This window comes from Leptodactylus fuscus, chromosome 7 (assembly GCF_031893055.1).
Source record: "Leptodactylus fuscus isolate aLepFus1 chromosome 7, aLepFus1.hap2, whole genome shotgun sequence".
In the NCBI taxonomy this organism is placed as follows: domain Eukaryota; kingdom Metazoa; phylum Chordata; class Amphibia; order Anura; family Leptodactylidae; genus Leptodactylus; species Leptodactylus fuscus.
In genome coordinates, this window is record NC_134271.1 from 139,223,776 (window position 1) to 139,241,532 (window position 17,757).

Here is a 17,757-nt window from a genome sequence, read left to right on the forward strand (position 1 = left end):
AGTGTTGTGTCCTATTAGTAGTAGTTGTGTAGTGTAGTGTCCTATTAGTAGTAGTTGTGTAGTGTTGCGTCCTATTAGTAGTAGTTGTGTAGTGTTGCGTCCTATTAGTAGTAGTTGTGTAATGTTGTGTCCTATTAGTAGTAGTTGTGCAGTGTTGTGTCCTATTAGTAGTAGTTGTGTAGTGTTGTGTCCTATTAGTAGTAGTTGTGCAGTGTTGTGTCCTATTAGTAGTTGTGTATTGTTGTATCCTATTAGTAGTAGTTGTGTATTGTTGTGTCCTATTAGTAGTAGTTGTGTAGTGTTGTGTCCTATTAGTAGTAGTTGTGTAGTGTTGTGTCCTATTAGTAGTAGTTGTGTAGTGTTGTGTCCTATTAGTAGTAGTTGTGCAGTGTTGTGTCCTATTAGTAGTAGTTGTGTAGTGTTGTGTCCTATTAGTAGTAGTTGTGTAGTGTTGTGTCCTATTAGTAGTAGTTGTGTAGTGTTGTGTCCTATTAGTAGTAGTTGTGTAGTGTTGTGTCCTATTAGTAGTAGTTGTGTAGTGTCCTATTAGTAGTAGTTGTGTAGTGTTGTGTCCTATTAGTAGTAGTTGTGTATTGTTGTGTCCTATTAGTAGTAGTTGTGTAGTGTTGTGTCCTATTAGTAGTAGTTGTGTATTGTTGTGTCCAATTAGTAGTAGTTGTGTAGTGTTGTGTCCTATTAGTAGTAGTTGTGCAGTGTTGTGTCCTATTAGTAGTAGTTGTGTCCTATTAGTAGTAGTTGTGTAGTGTTGTGTCCTATTAGTAGTAGTTGTGTAGTGTTGTGTCCTATTAGTAGTAGTTGTGTCCTATTAGTAGTAGCTGTGTAGTGTTGTGTGCTATTAGTAGTAGTTGTGTAGTGTTGTGTCCTATTAGTAGTAGTTGTGTAGTGTTGTGTCCTATTAGTAGTAGCTGTGTACTGTTGTGTCCTATTAGTAGTAGTTGTGTAGTGTTGTGTCCTATTAGTAGTAGTTGTGTAGTGTTGTGTCCTATTAGTAGTAGTTGTGTAGTGTTATGTCCTATTAGTAGTAGTTGTGTATTGTTGTGTCCTATTAGTAGTAGTTGTGTAGTGTTGTGTCCTATTAGTAGTAGTTGTGTATTGTTGTGTCCTATTAGTAGTAGTTGTGTAGTGTTGTGTCCTATTAGTAGTAGTTGTGTAGTGTTGTGTCCTATTAGTAGTAGTTGTGTAGTGTTGTGTCCTATTAGTAGTAGTTGTGTAGTGTTGTGTCCTATTAGTAGTAGTTGTGTACTGTTGTGTCCTATTAGTAGTAGTTGTGTAGTGTTGTGTCCTATTAGTAGTAGTTGTGTAGTGTTGTGTCCTATTAGTAGTAGTTGTGTACTGTTGTGTCCTATTAGTAGTAGTTGTGTAGTGTTGTTTTCCTATCAGTAGTAGCTGTGTAGTGTTGTGTCCTATCAGTAGTAGTTGTGTAGTGTTGTGTCCTATTAGTAGTAGTTGTGTAGTGCTGTGTCCTATTAGTAGTAGTTGTGTAGTGCTGTGTCCTATTAGTAGTAGTTGTGTAGTGTTGTGTCCTATTAGTAGTAGCTGTGTACTGTTGTGTCCTATTAGTAGTAGTTGTGTAGTGTTGTGTCCTATTAGTAGTAGTTGTGTAGTGCTGTGTCCTATTAGTAGTAGTTGTGTAGTGCTGTGTCCTATTAGTAGTAGCTGTGTAGTGTTGTGTCCTATTAGTAGCAGTTGTGTAGTGCTGTGTCCTATTAGTAGTAGTTGTGTAGTGCTGTGTCCTATTAGTAGTAGTTGTGTAGTGTTGTGTCCTATTAGTAGTAGTTGTGTACTGTTGTGTCCTATTAGTAGTAGTTGTGTATTGTTGTGTCCTATTAGTAGTATATAGTATATAGTAGTGTATTGTTGTGTAGTGTTGTGTCCTGTTAGTAGTAGTTGTGTAGTGTAGTGTCCTATTAGTAGTAGTTGTGTAGTGTTGCGTCCTATTAGTAGTAGTTGTGTAGTGTTGTGTCCTATTAGTAGTAGTTGTGTAATGTTGTGTCCTATTAGTAGTAGTTGTGCAGTGTTGTGTCCTATTAGTAGTAGTTGTGCAGTGTTGTGTCCTATTAGTAGTAGTTGTGCAGTGTTGTGTCCTATTAGTAGTAGTTGTGTATTGTTGTGTCCTATTAGTAGTAGTTGTGTATTGTTGTGTCCTATTAGTAGTAGTTGTGTAGTGTTGTGTCCTATTAGTAGTAGTTGTGTAGTGTTGTGTCCTATTAGTAGTAGTTGTGTAGTGTTGTGTCCTATTAGTAGTAGTTGTGTAGTGTTGTGTCCTATTAGTAGTAGTTGTGTAGTGTCCTATTAGTAGTAGTTGTGTAGTGTTGTGTCCTATTAGTAGTAGTTGTGTATTGTTGTGTCCTATTAGTAGTAGTTGTGTAGTGTTGTGTCCTATTAGTAGTAGTTGTGCAGTGTTGTGTCCTATTAGTAGTAGTTGTGTATTGTTGTGTCCTATTAGTAGTAGTTGTGTAGTGTTGTGTCCTATTAGTAGTAGTTGTGTAGTGTTGTGTGCTATTAGTAGTAGTTGTGTAGTGTTGTGTCCTATTAGTAGTAGTTGTGTAGTGTTGTGTCCTATTAGTAGTAGTTGTGTACTGTTGTGTCCTATTAGTAGTAGTTGTGTAGTGTTGTGTCCTATTAGTAGTAGTTGTGTCCTATTAGTAGTAGCTGTGTAGTGTTGTGTGCTATTAGTAGTAGTTGTGTAGTGTTGTGTCATATTAGTAGTAGTTGTGTAGTGTTGTGTCCTATTAGTAGTAGTTGTGTAGTGTTGTGTCCTATTAGTAGTAGTTGTGTAGTGTCCTATTAGTAGTAGTTGTGTAGTGTTGTGTCCTATTAGTAGTAGTTGTGTATTGTTGTGTCCTATTAGTAGTAGTTGTGTAGTGTTGTGTCCTATTAGTAGTAGTTGTGTAGTGTTGTGTCCTATTAGTAGTAGCTGTGTACTGTTGTGTCCTATTAGTAGTAGTTGTGTAGTGTTGTGTCCTATTAGTAGTAGTTGTGTACTGTTGTGTCCTATTAGTAGTAGTTGTGTAGTGTTGTGTCCTATTAGTAGTATATAGTATATAGTAGTGTATTGTTGTGTAGTGTTGTGTCCTGTTAGTAGTAGTTGTGTAGTGCTGTGTCCTATTAGTAGTAGTTGTGTAGTGTTGTGTCCTATTAGTAGTAGTTGTGTACTGTTGTGTCCTATTAGTAGTAGTTGTGTATTGTTGTGTCCTATTAGTAGTATATAGTATATAGTAGTGTATTGTTGTGTAGTGTTGTGTCCTGTTAGTAGTAGTTGTGCAGTGTTGTGTCCTATTAGTAGTAGTTGTGCAGTGTTGTGTCCTATTAGTAGTAGTTGTGTATTGTTGTGTCCTATTAGTAGTAGTTGTGTACTGTTGTGTCCTATTAGTAGTAGTTGTATAGTGTTGTGTGCTATTAGTAGTAGTTGTGTAGTGCTGTGTCCTATTAGTAGTAGTTGTGTAGTGTTGTGTCCTATTAGTAGTAGCTGTGTAGTGTTGTGTGCTATTAGTAGTAGTTGTGTAGTGTTGTGTCCTATTAGTAGTAGCTGTGTACTGTTGTGTCCTATTAGTAGTAGTTGTGTAGTGTTGTGTCCTATTAGTAGTAGTTGTGTAGTGCTGTGTCCTATTAGTAGTAGTTGTGTAGTGCTGTGTCCTATTAGTAGTAGTTGTGTAGTGTTGTGTCCTATTAGTAGTAGTTGTGTATTGTTGTGTCCTATTAGTAGTATATAGTAGTGTATTGTTGTGTAGTGTTGTGTCCTGTTAGTAGTAGTTGTGTAGTGCTGTGTCCTATTTTGTGTAGTGTTGTGTCCTATATTAGATAGTGGCAGACATGACAGACATCTCGCACTGACGCTCGGGACAGGAGGAACAACACGAACAAGTGTCGGTGGGCGTGGCGCTGGTCACATGACCCGAGTGTGTGAGGTGCAGACTACAGGTCCCGTCATGCCGTGCGGCGGCCGCTGAGTAGTTGGATTGATCCGAGCAGAGCTGGGGCAGCTCCGGAGCCGGGAGAGTGGACGATTCGGTGCCCGGGGCCGGAGTGACAGGAACAGTCGGGGTGGCGGGAGGTTCCGGGAGATGAGCGCTGCGCCTCGGCCTGAGGTGGCCGACAAGGGACATGCTTCTCCGGGACTACTACAGTACTCAAGTGGCCGGCTCTGGCCTGGATTAAGCGTGGAGCAGCGCCCGAGCACCGAGGCTGTGTGACACCGAGGACAACATGACGTCCAAGGGTGAGTGCTGAGTGTCCTGTGCACGGCCGGGAGGGGGCGCTGTGCGGGCAGTAAGAAGTTATGGTGGGGCACAAGGGCTGGTGACTCCTACACACACTGGGCTCCCAGTGCTCCCTTTGTTGGTGACCCCCTTGCCCTAGAGTTGGGCACTTTGAGGGTCACCCCTTGTTATCCGCCCTCTCCTGTAGTAGCCACTTTACCTATGTGGTTGCCCCAGGGCCTGTGTTGGGGTGGGTCCTCTTTGTTGCTGGGGTCTGCTTGGTGTGTGACTACTGATGTAGGTTTGTCCTTTGTTAGTTGCCTACTTGCCGCTGCTTCTTTGGGGCGACTTGAACTTTATTTGGGGTCTGTAACCCACAGCATGGTGGCGCTCCTGCACGCTCTTTGTAGGGTAGTTGGGGTTTCCTCTGTGGTAGCCCAGTATGGCGGCCCCCTGACTAGTCCTACCAGGGCTGCACTTTTATTGCTGTTTGCTTTGGGTTGTTTGCCCTGCACCCGACGCCTCCCTTCATTTGCAAGGCTGGCAGCGTTGCGTCCTGTGCCACCTGTAGTCTGGGACGTCTGACAGGTGCAGATGCTGCCGGCCACACTGGCCTCTTACTGCTGTAATCTGACTACAAGTCCCAGCATGCCACCGACTCCAGGACTGATAACGTCTTACCGTTTGTTGTACACAGCTCATATGCAGATGTAGGTGTCTCCATGTTTACAGACTACCGGGTCTCAGATGAGGAGTTGTCATATGACCACTGGGTGGATCAGCGCCCCAATGGGGCATAGCGGACATGTTTGTATTTGCCCATGCCTTGTGTTGGCTCCGGGGCTTTGCCGTGCCCTTCAATGTTCAGTTCCTCATCCATGACTGCGGGTTCTTCAAGGCCCGGGCGTTGGGCAACTTGGCTTTCCTGACATTTCTGAGTGATGAGAGAATTTTGGTGATTCAGAGGGCGTGTGGTGTACGGAGGGGCGATGGCAGCGCAGGCACCGTGCAACATTTCAAGGAATTTTCCACAAGCTTCAGGTATCAGATTCTTGCCAGACGCACACCCAGGAGCCGAATGCCTCCCCTGACGCACTGTACCAAACCCTGCACCCGTGCCAGTTGCACAGTGTCAGTACAGGAGGTTTCCATTGACTTTTTGGAAAGGGTGAGGAATTGCAATGTCATGTGCCAGCCTCGCGCGTGCCTGGTGGTTGTCACGCCAAAGTTACAGGTGGCAAAGATAACCCCGAATGTGACCCCTGGTACTCGGGTGTGGGAGGGGGAAGGTTGTGTAATAATAGTAATAAATCTCATGGCCGCTGGTATCACAGATGAAATGATGTAATCTGCGGGCGCAGGAAGAGCCGCCCAAAATGTCCTCACCCTCTGTGCCATGCAGACCTCTGCGGGCACATATAGGACCCCCCTCCTAAGGCCCGGACTCAGGGCCTCAGATATTACAGATGTGTATATGGGCCATAGGGTTGTGTGCTAGGGGCCTGATACATGGGGGTGACCAATACCTCGTATTTAGGAAGGATGTATAGCAGGGGTAGGGAACCTTCGGCTCTCCAGCTGCTGTGAAACTACAACTCCCAGCATGCTCCATTCACTTCCATGGGAGTTCCCAGAACAGCGGAGCCAGTATGCATGCTGGGAGTTGTAGTTTTGCAACAGCTGGAGAGCCGTACGTTCCCTACCCCTGATGTATAGGGATACCCTGATATATTGGTGGAGTAACACTCCTGCTCGCAAGTCAGGCCATTCCATTCCCCTATCTGCATGAAATATGCGCAGACAGAAGCAATGGAAGCAGCAATTTTCTCTCCGCATTTTTTGTGCGGAGATCACACGGACCCCATTATAGTCTATGGGGTCTGCGGGTTTCCTTAGGGAACTGCTTTGTTTTATGTGGATAGGTTTGTGTTCGGGAGGGGGGTCCCCAAGTGCAGATATGTACAGGGCCCAAGTTAGGAAATTCATGTCTTTGATATCTCTTTTATGGCTGCAGGTCTGTGTTGGGGAATTGCTCTGCATGCAGTTCCCTTTAGGTATACAAGGACCTCCTGTACATATAGCAGCTCCTATAGTGACTATAGATTAGGTAATTGCTCTTTATGCAGTTCTCTGTAGGTATGGCGGACCTCCTGTACATATAGCAGATGCTACATTGACTATAGATTAGGTAATTGCTCTTTATGCAGTTCTCTGTAGGTATGGCGGGCCTCCTGTACATATAGCAGCTCCTATAGTGACTATAGATTAGGTAATTGCTCTTCATGCAGTTCTCTGCAGGTATATAGCGGACCTCCTGTACATATAGCAGCTCCTATAGTGACTATAGATTAGGTAATTGCTCTTCATGCAGTTCTCTGCAGGTATGACGGACCTCCTGTACATATAGCAGCTCCTATAGTGACTATAGATTAGGTAATTGCTCTTTATGCAGTTCTCTGTAGGTATAGCGGACCTCCTGTACATATAGCAGCTCCTATAGTGACTATTATTAGGTAATTGCCCTTTATGCAGTTCTCTGCAGGTATGGCGGACCTCCTGTGCATATAGCAGCTCCTATAGTGACTATTATTAGGTAATTGCCCTTTATGCAGTTCTCTGCAGGTATGGCGGACCTCCTGTGCATATAGCAGCTCCTATAGTGACTATTATTAGGTAATTGCTCTTTATGCAGTTCTCTGCAGGTATGGCGGACCTCCTGTGCATATAGCAGCTCCTATAGTGACTATTATTAGGTAATTGCCCTTTATGCAGTTTTCTGCAGGTATGGCGGACCTCCTGTACATATAGCGGCTCCTATAGTGACTATGGATTAGGTAATTGCTCTTTATGCAGTTCTCTGTAGGTATGGCGGACCTCCTGTACATATAGCGGCTCCTATAGTGACTATTATTAGGTAATTGCTCTTTATGCAGTTCTCTGTAGGTATGGCGGACCTCCTGTACATATAGCAGCTCCTATAGTGACTATTATTAGGTAATTGCTCTTCATGCAGTTCTCTGCAGGTATGGCGGACCTCCTGTACATATAGCAGCTCCTTTAGTGACTATAGATTAGGTAATTGCTCTTTATGCAGTTCTCTAGGTATACGAGGACCTCCTGTACATATAGCAGCTCCTATAGTGACTATTATTAGGTAATTGCTCTTTATGCAGTTCTCTGCAGGTATACGAGGACCTCCTGTACATATAGCAGCTCCTATAGTGACTATTATTAGGTAATTGCTCTTTATGCAGTTCTCTGCAGGTATGGCGGACCTCCTGTACATATAGCAGCTCCTATAGTGACTATAGATTAGGTAATTGCTCTTTATGCAGTTCTCTGCAGGTATAGAGGACCTCCTGTACATATAGCAGCTCCTATAGTGACTATTATTAGGTAATTGCTCTTTATGCAGTTCTCTGTAGGTATGGCGGACCTCCTGTACATATAGCAGCTCCTATAGTGACTATAGATTAGGTAATTGCCCTTTATGCAGTTCTCTGTAGGTATGGCGGACCTCCTGTACATATAGCAGCTCCTATAGTGACTATTATTAGGTAATTGCTCTTTATGCAGTTCTCTGTAGGTATGGCGGACCTCCTGTACATATAGTAGCTCCTATAGTGACTATGGATTAGGTAATTGCTCTTTATGCAGTTCTCTAGGTATACGAGGACCTCCTGTACATATAGCAGCTCCTATAGTGACTATAGATTAGGTAATTGCTCTTTATGCAGTTCTCTAGGTATACAAGGACCTCCTGTACATATAGTGGTTTGTCACATTGGATACAACCCCAGGATCTGGCCGTGGCCCTGTATACGCAGGTGGATCAGGTGACCAGATCCGGCTGCTCCCTACCTTTGGCGCTCCATGGCGTCCCCTGCCGCCGCCGCTCCTCTTATCTCCGCTTTGTCACAATCTTGGCCGCTCATCTTTACGATACGAGGAATCTCTGCCCTGTCCATCTGACTCTGCTTTTCTATTTGCCCGTTACTGAACTGTTTATTTGTGTCTGTGTCCTGGAAAGCTGGGTTGTCTGGTAAAGCCGGGGTCGGGGCAGCCATATAGATTGTCACCCAACTTTCCCAGGACCGCATATGCCTGGGACAGGGGATGTGTGGAGGGGTCCTTTAACCCCGTAGTGGCCGGCTGCTATATACCCTCACCTACGCTATATACACCCAGTAGTCGGTGACACAGACACCGAGGTGTCACTGAGCGTTGGCAGATAATTCAATCAACACATTCAGAAATCTATTTATAATGGGCTATTTGTGTCCTGGCCCCGGATGTGTCTGTGTCTCGCCTGGATCGCTGTGACTAGTGCGAGATGGTGACGTCCTTGTATCCCAAGACCGTGACAGCCATTGCTGTCCTATATACACCCCTAATAGTGTTTCCTTGTCCACGAATATAATCCGAGAACTGCAGTGTGGACTGACACAGGCAGACCTGTAGCATAGTAATGCGTATAACTCTGCCCAGCAGTTATTGGGTGCGGACAGTTACTATCATGCTGAATAGAATGCCAGAACAACGGTACAGACTGACACAATCGGTAATAATTGATGGAGGTGACATCCAGTTTTCTAAGGTACCTCAATTTAGGGCAAGAACCTAGCCCAAGACTAAATCCAATAGCTGCCACTCCACTTCTTCTTTGCCTTAATGAACCAGGAGGCTCAGGATGAACAAAGCGGTTTACGCTACTGCAGTGCATGTCGTGGTCCAGGATGAGCTGAATGGTTTATGCTGCTCTGGTTCATAGAATGAATCAGGAGGCTCTGGATGGGTAGAGCGGGTTACACTGCTGCAGTCCATGGAATGAATCAGGAGGCTCTGGATGAGCAGAGCGGGTTACACTGCTGCAGTACATGGAATGAATCAGGAGGCTCTGGATGAGCAGAGCGGGTTACATGGAATGAAGTGGGTGAAGGTGTAATGGGACGTGATCTGTATTGACCCTCTAATAGCGGGGGTCTCATTAATGGTACTGCTGCTTTACTCCCCCCTGCGCTGACCCCAGACCACCTCTGCTGACCACGTCACAAGTGCCACGTAAGGAGTATTGGGTCCGGGGTCCTCCTTTAATGATGGGGTCTGCTACAAGACTGGGAACAGTCCAGATGTGAGACTTGTCACAGCAGAGGGTTTGTTACAGTCACCTCCAGGCTGCCATGTTGTATCAGGACCAGCTGATCTAGGCCGGAAACAACTGTAACAAACCCTCTGCTGTAAGTAGTGTTATGGAATCCATTCACTGACAGCAAGCAGAGATCTGTCAGATACGGATGGAGAGGTTTCCTCTAGACCTGGAGTCCTGTCAGATTCTGGGCAGCTCTTTCTGCCTCTGGAAAAGCTGGGTGACGAGCCATATGGCTACCGTTACAGTGGCCACAGGGGAGCTCGGTCACTCAGCTTTTCTGGCTAGACTAATGAATCTGCATAGATATAACCGTGCAGGATCCAGGTGTATAGGGAAAGCTGGATAACACCCACTATGGCTGCCATGTGGTCACCCAGCTTTGGTATTCGTGCCCTGCTCCATTCAGGAGCAGAGGACAGCTGGGTCATCGCCCATGCTCACACTGCAGTCGCTGGCATATTGAATGTCACCCAGCTTTACTAGAAGCAGATAGGTATCCTGTGTCCAGTTTTCGGGGAGGAGGCCTGTACGCCCATCCTGTGACGCCATGTGCCCGGCGTGTCCTCTTATTACAGTAACTTTCCATATTACGCCGGTCATGTGATCTGTCATCTCTCCCAGGTTGTGGCATTGCTGACGGTCTCCAGAAGCTGTGCCCCACTATATACAAGCCCTAGTGGAAACTGTCAGCGACATGTGGTGACAGCTTTCCTAGATGACAGCTCTGTCACCCCGCTTCTTCAGATTCCTGATTGACAAGCCAAATCTAAATTGGAGTGTGCCATTCAGGAGTCTAGGAAAGCTGGTTTACAGAAGCAGTATATTCCCGGGAGGCGGCCTCTATCACGACCTGACTGCCTGTCCTGGAATCTGGGAAAGCTGAGTGTTCACCGATCCCACATAAATGTATATGTGCATTGACTGTCACCCAGCTTTCCCAAAAAGAGACAAACAAAATCCCTAGTAATACCATCTCATGGGCTAGTATGGGTCGTGATCTGATTGCTGGGATTGTTAGAAGCCCCCCAGGTGTGTAATGGTGGTCACGCAGTGATGGAGTGGAGGGCTAGTGATCTCCTATAGACTAAGCCAGTGGACTACAACGCCCCTCCATGAGATGCCATTACCCTGAGACAATGTGTCCGCTCCTCCTCGTGTCTTCCCGGCATACTTGGCCTGTGATCTCATAGATCAGGGGGGCGGCCGACCTTTCTCCTGCCCGCTGCCGTCCTCTCCTATATGTGGCTATCACCCAGCTTTCCCGTAGTCCTGCCTTCCTATTCAGTTATATGGGTCTGGGGGCTTTGTACGGGTCTCCGGTGTAGCCCTCCTCGGAGATCTTAAAGATTGGGGCAGATTGGTGAGAAAGTTGCAGAAGGCTTCAGGTCACTATATGGGGGAGGGGTTATAGTCAGAGACCCCCAACGCTGTGGTCCTGAATGTGCAATCATTAACCCTTCATTCCCAGCTCCCTGACCACTAGATTGGAAGATGAGACTCCATGGACTGTTATATTTATCCCAAAACACCCGCCCCACCCACCCCCACCCCCACCTCCCCATATAGCAGTCACCAACGAAGAGGAAGATGAGACTCCATGGACTGTTATACCCCAAATTAACCGCCCTGCCCCACCCCACCTCCAACCCCCCCCATATAGCAGTCACCAACGAAGAGGAAGATGAGACTCCATGGACTGTTATAACCCAAACCCCCCCCCCCATACCCACCACCCACCCAACCCAACTCCCCCCCCCCCCCCCACCCACCCACTTTACTAGCTTTGGCAATGCCAAATACCTATTCGGACGTGCCAATAAAGCATTTTTTTTTTATTTGATTTGGTACCCACGGGTGAGGGGGGGGGCTTACAATGACGCAGGAGTCCTCAGGTCTGACCGGTGGTAACCTCAGGGAGGGGGGTCACGGTCACGCAGAGGCTTCTGGGTAATAGTCAGGTGGTCCGTGTTTTCGTAAGCATAACATCTGGGACGTTTCCCCTCCATTGTCATGATGCCGCTGGAGGGGATTGGGTAGATGCCGCCATGTGACATCTAGTCATCTCGCCTCAGCCGACCCGCAGCGGCGTAAAGGGTTAAGTACATCTGTGCACCGGCAGAGAACAAGGTGTCCAGCGCGGCGGCGTATTACGTTTCCGGTTGTTAAATAGCGGCGTGCCATCTGCTGCAGGCAGGGCCAGTCCTGGTCACTCTCAGGATAAGCTGATTTACTAAACCCCCCCCATGGCCAAAGCTGCAGCAGCACAGCCCCCTCCCCGGCCTGACCATCGCCTTCTCATCTGGGGACATTGTACCTATTCATGTGCGAATGATGGAGGACGGCGGGGCGGGGGAGACGGACAATAGCGGACACCCCCTCCCCACTCTCTCTCTTATCCACAGCCCAAAACCCCAGGGGCTCATACACCTCATAGGATTATGGGATGGGGGGGACACAATGATCCCTTCTGGGATCCCGCACAATATCTCTGCACCCGCCTGCCACTTTTACAATTGAATCAACCTCTAAAAAAAAGTGTGTTGTAAATCCTGCCACTAGGGGGCCCTATAATAGAGCTTGGACAGGGCCCCACGTCGTGTGTATAGAAGCCATTGGGCACAGGGTTGACATGCTAAGCTCTCAGGAACCTGTTGCTGCCCCTGTGACAACACTTCCTGCCTCTGCTTTATTAAAGGGATATAGCTAATGAAATCCGGCCTTACATCTTACCCCTGCCTTAAAAATGACAGCTGGAGTCCAGTTGGCTTTCTTAAGGCCTTGGGCCAGGAAGTGTTGTCATAGGGACACGGGCAGAAAATCTGGTCTGACCGGGGACCTGTAACTTCAGCCTCTCCGAATACAATGGTGTAATAGGATCCTTAAGGAGAATTTACCCTAAATGTGCTTATATACAGCCCATGGGGGTCACTTTGGGGCAGGAGGGGGTGTCCTCGATCGCCTCGATAACGTCCTCCGACTTCCAAGAAATTGCAGCGCTGGAGATGCTGAGCCCTGACTTCTGTCTCCATCTTGTCAGACGCCTCGGTGGGGGGGAGAGATGTCACCGTGCGGGTGTAGAGCCAGACTGCTGAGCCTCGCCATCTCCAGGGGGAATACTAGCAAGCACTTCTGTCTCCTGCGTCCATTAAGTGAGCCACGTACTGCAGCGCTCTTAAAGGGGCGCTCCACTCCATGGACAACGCAACATTCTCAATAAAATGTTTCCAGGAGGAGTAACAGAGGAACGCCAGTGTAGAGTCCAATCTGTTACATTAGGAGGAATCCGAGTGTCAATCAGAGCTGCCAGGAGCGTGGCCGGGCCCAGTGTTGTTGTGCCGCTGCGTGGTCTGTGCCCAGTACAATGGCCGTCATGTGCTTGCTTAAGATATGCCCAAGAACAGGCATTTGTTTGTCTCGGCCTCGTGGGCCCGGCCCAACCCATTGTAAACACGAGTTGTAGAATTCGCCGAGATCCTCCTGCAAGCGCGGAGCTGTAATATTCCAGATCCTGACATTCCTGGCTGAGAGGGAGGCGGCTGCAATGTGCGGATGTGTCCTCAGCCCCCCTATTCTATTATTTATCATCATATACATCCTACATAGTCCCATTAACTCCCCCCCCCCCCTCCATGTAAAAGCACTTATAGGCCTCCATTACCAATCCAAGTAACTGCCCCCTTATACATTCTGAATACAAGAGCGAAGCAAAAAGCTATGACAGCGCCACTCTTGTACAGTGGCCGCGTCTGGTATTGCAATCACTGAGACCTCCAGTGATCAGAGAACTACGATCCATTGAACGGACCGGTAGGACACATGAGGACCCCCACTCAAGGTACAATGTTCTATAGAAGTGAATAGAGGAGTGGTCACTTGAAGTCCACTGTTCCTATAATTAGTGGGGTCAGACCCCTGGACACCCCCTTTAAGTGAATGCGGCTGCTCTGTAGTACCACTGATGTGGGATGGTATCTCAGAAATTACTTCTTACAGTCTTTAAGGAGTGTTTTCCATAGACACTTACCCCTATTTAAAGAGGACCTTTCACCACCTCCACCATCTTGAGCTATTTTCACCCTTTAATAGCTGCTGATTCTGGCGCAGTTGGAATTTTTTCTCTAGTTCCCACCATTCCTGAGCAATCGTTAGTTAGTTTTGAGGTCTGATTTGCTAACTAAAGTCTCTAATGTCAAATAGGGGTGGGCAAGGGGGCGTGATACTGAGCTCTGATTGGAGCATTGAGTCACGCCCCCTTCTCTGCTCCTGCCTGACCCCACCCACTAGAGACTTCAGTTAGCATATCAGGCAGCAAAACTCACCGCACCTATTGCTCAGGAACGGTGTGGGATAGAGAAAAAACTCCAAATCAGTGGAACTGCAAACAGAGGGTGAAATAGTGCACTACCGGGTACCACCTGTGGACAAAAGTGGCGCTGTTTGTCAGATCCTAGGGATTTATGTTTACCTATTGCACTACCAGACACAGTCTGTGGACCAGAGTGGCGCTGTGTCCCACACACTTCTTAGGTTTTCAGAGCTGGCGGTAGGTGATCTACAATGACTGCCCCTTTAAGCGGCCCAGGCGGCGGGTCCGCGTTGTTTTGTAGACGGCAGCACCTGTAGGAGTTAGAACAATGTCCCCTCTGAGCGAGGAGGCGGGGTCACACGTCGCTTTTGTGAAAAATGTGAACAAAGGGAAACCAGAGAGTGTCTTCAGCCAGACGAGATCGCCCAGAGGTTATTTATATCCCGGGCCGCCGCCGCCGCGCTCGTGCTTTGTGTGTCATTTTTTTTTTTTTTTTTGTAATTGAAGCGGCGGCACAAGTGACACGGAGCCTCTGCCCGCTGTGTCCGCCGGGTGTGTAACACAAGCTTCTGTGCGTTCTTACAGCCAAACACTCCAGAGCTAAACTTTCATCTGTGACCAACCCGTCCACGAAAAAAAAAAAGACTTCATGATCACATGACCTGCGGACATGGATCTCGTCCTGTCAGATTTTGTGCGCTCGACGGGGGCGGAGCCTGGGCTGGCTCGAGATCTTCTGGAAGGTAAGGTTTGGACGGGTGACTGACATGTTGTGATTTGCCAGAGCACATGGCAGGTAAGGAAGAAAAAAAAACAAGTCAATGGAAGTCCTTGAGGTGTCCTCTCCTATCAAGGGGCCGTGCATTCTTATCTTCTGGTCCTGGGAAAGCTGGGTGACCACGACTAGGGCCGACATTAGATCTGAATTGCAATGAAGCGGTCGCCTCTCCTGAAGTGTCGTAGTAAATCCTTGTGTTACCTATGAAGTAACAAGTCTGAAAATTTGCGACGTTCCTCTGTTGTTCTTCCTGGACGTCAATGAATGAGCACACTGCTTGTCAAAGGGGCGTGTCTCTGCACGCATACATGTCAAAGGGGCGTGTCTCTGCACGCATACATGTCAAAGGGGCGTGTCTCTGAACGCATACATGTCAAAGGGGCGTGTCTCTACACACATGCAGTGTCAGACTGACACGCACACTAGTAACACTCAGTTGTTCATACATTTCCAAGAGGTATAACAGAGGAACAATTCAACACAGAATCCCAAGAACTGATACTTACAACTATGCCGGGAGAGGTGACCGGTTCTCTCTATATATACGCTCTGCTGTATACCGAAGTAGACTGGTCATACAGAGTTCTAGGAAAGCTGGGTGCCAAACCCTGGAAAATCTCTAAGGCAGGATACACTCGGTGTGTAGGTATATACCCAATCAGGTTGGTTATATATGTCACATGACGTTTGTTACTGTTCGGGCATGTTTGGCCTCACTAGTGACTTTTCACTGGATAATTAGACAAGTGCCATTCAGGAGCCTGGGAAAGCGGCGGCGGGGGGGGGGGGGGGCATATTGGTTAGATAACTTTCCATTCCCAGAAACCTCTAGAACTGACAATATACTGAAACCACAACAAACGAGGACGACATGATGGCTTTTATTTACTGTGGATTTTTCTGTTTTGTGTTAGGTCCGTCTTCTCCTGCCAGCAGACATCTTGCAGTAAGCCAGTATGTGTGAGAAGTCCTGGAAGTCCAGGCACAGGGCGCCCCACTGATGTCATGTGTCCAAGCCCATTCCTAAAAAGAGAACATGGCTTCTTCTAGTAGTTGCTTGTCTCCATGTTGCCAACATGTTGAGTCATTTTGTAATATGTGGTATTCATTTTACTGATCCTGGGTTACGTCCTGTATTATACTCCAGAGCTGCACTCACTATTCTGCTGGTACAGTCACTGTGTACATACATTACATTACTTATCCTGTATTATACTCCAGAGCTGCACTCACTATTCTGCTGGAGCAGTCACTGTGTACATACATTACATTACTTATCCTGTATTATACTCCAGAGCTGCACTCACTATTCTGCTGGAGCAGTCACTGTGTACATACATTACATTACTTATCCTGTACTGATCCTGAGTTACATCCTGTATTATACTCCAGAGCTGTGCTCACTATTCTGCTGGTGCAGTCACTGTGTACATACATTACATTACTTATCCTGTATTATACTCCAGAGCTGCACTCACTATTCTGCTGGTACAGTCACTGTGTACATACATTACATTACTTATCCTGTATTATAACCCAGAGCTGCGCTCACTATTCTGCTGGTGCAGTCACTGTGTACATACATTACATTACTTATCCTGTATTATACTCCAGAGCTGCGCTCACTATTCTGCTGGTGCAGTCACTGTGTACATACATTACATTACTTATCCTGTATTATACTCCAGAGCTGCACTCACTATTCTGCTGGTACAGTCACTGTGTACATACATTACATTACTTATCCTGTATTATAACCCAGAGCTGCGCTCACTATTCTGCTGGTGCAGTCACTGTGTACATACATTACATTACTTATCCTGTACTGATCCTGAGTTACAGCCTGTATTATACTCCAGAGCTGCGCTCACTATTCTGCTGGTACAGTCACTGTGTACATACATTACATTACTTATCCTGTATTATACTCCAGAGCTGCGCTCACTATTCTGCTGGTGCAGTCACTGTGTACATACATTACATTACTTATCCTGTATTATACTCTAGAGCTGCGCTCACTATTCTGCTGGTACAGTCACCATGTATATACATTACATTACTTATCCTGTACTGATCCTGAGTTACAGCCTGTATTATACTCCAGAGCTGCGCTCACTATTCTGCTGGTACAGTCACTGTGTACATACATTACATTACTTATCCTGTATTATACTCCAGAGCTGCACTCACTATTCTGCTGGTGCAATCACTGTGTACATACATTACATTACTTATCCTGTACTGATCCTGAGTTACATCCTGTATTATACTCCAGAGCTGCCCTCACTATTCTGCTGGTGCAGTCACTGTGTACATACATTACATTACTTATCCTGTATTATACTCCAGAGCTGCGCTCACTATTCTGCTGGTACAGTCACTGTGTACATACATTACATTACTTATCCTGTATTATACTCCAGAGCTGCGCTCACTATTCTGCTGGTACAGTCTCTGTGTACATACATTACATTACTTATCCTGTATTATACTCCAGAGCTGCACTCACTATTCTGCTGGTACAGTCACTGTGTACATACATTACATTACTTATCCTGTATTATACTCTAGAGCTGCGCTCACTATTCTGCTGGTACAGTCACTGTGTACATACATTACATTACTTATCCTGTATTATACTCCAGAGCTGCACTCACTATTCTGCTGGTGCAATCACTGTGTACATACATTACATTACTTATCCTGTATTATACTCCAGAGCTGCGCTCACTATTCTGCTGGTACAGTCACTGTGTACATACATTACATTACTTATCCTGTAGTATTCTCCAGAGCTGCGCTCACTATTCTGCTCTATATAAGCTGGTATATATAGATCACTAGCTGTAGGCCGCTGTGCACTGATCCGTTCCTATGCCTGCTGTTGGTTTCCACCCTTGTGTATTTGATCTTTTGGAACCAGTGTGATAAGCGCCTTGCACTTTGGCACTACTTGCTGTAGGATTTCTGGGTATTTGCTGCTCTGGCAGATTCCCTCTCCAGCAGTTTATGGGACTTCCATATCTTGTGTATACCTGGGTATCGTCACCTTTGGTAGTATTATCCGAAAACAACAATAAAACCCGCGCTCGGCTATGGCCGCCAATGCTCTGTGACTGTGCTAGTGGGGACTGTGTACTATATGGCCATTCCCCTTTTATCTTATGGGCTTGTAGTGTTATCAGCTACTCTTGGAGGTGACGGACGGGGACGTTGCGGGTTTGACAAGTTCCGCACATGTCATGCCAGTTAGTAGATTCCCTCATGCTTTATTATTGGATATTCTGGTTTACTGAACTGAAAA

The 17,757-nt window shown here is 46.6% G+C and overlaps 1 protein-coding gene across 2 annotated transcripts in view; it reads left to right on the forward strand.

The window, feature by feature from the left end:
- Positions 1-3,934: 3,934 nt before the first annotated feature.
- Positions 3,935-17,757, forward strand: part of OTUD7B (OTU deubiquitinase 7B) — a 41,698-nt gene continuing 27,875 nt past the window's right edge. Inside the window, exon 1 of one of the 2 annotated variants that reach the window (XM_075283169.1) lies at positions 3,935-4,240. In XM_075283169.1, coding sequence (XP_075139270.1) covers positions 4,228-4,240 — 13 coding nt within the window. In that variant the 5' untranslated portion in view covers positions 3,935-4,227. Of the gene's footprint in view, positions 4,241-14,326; positions 14,419-17,757 lie in introns of those variants that run through there. The other variant, XM_075283170.1, reaches the window with a different exon arrangement.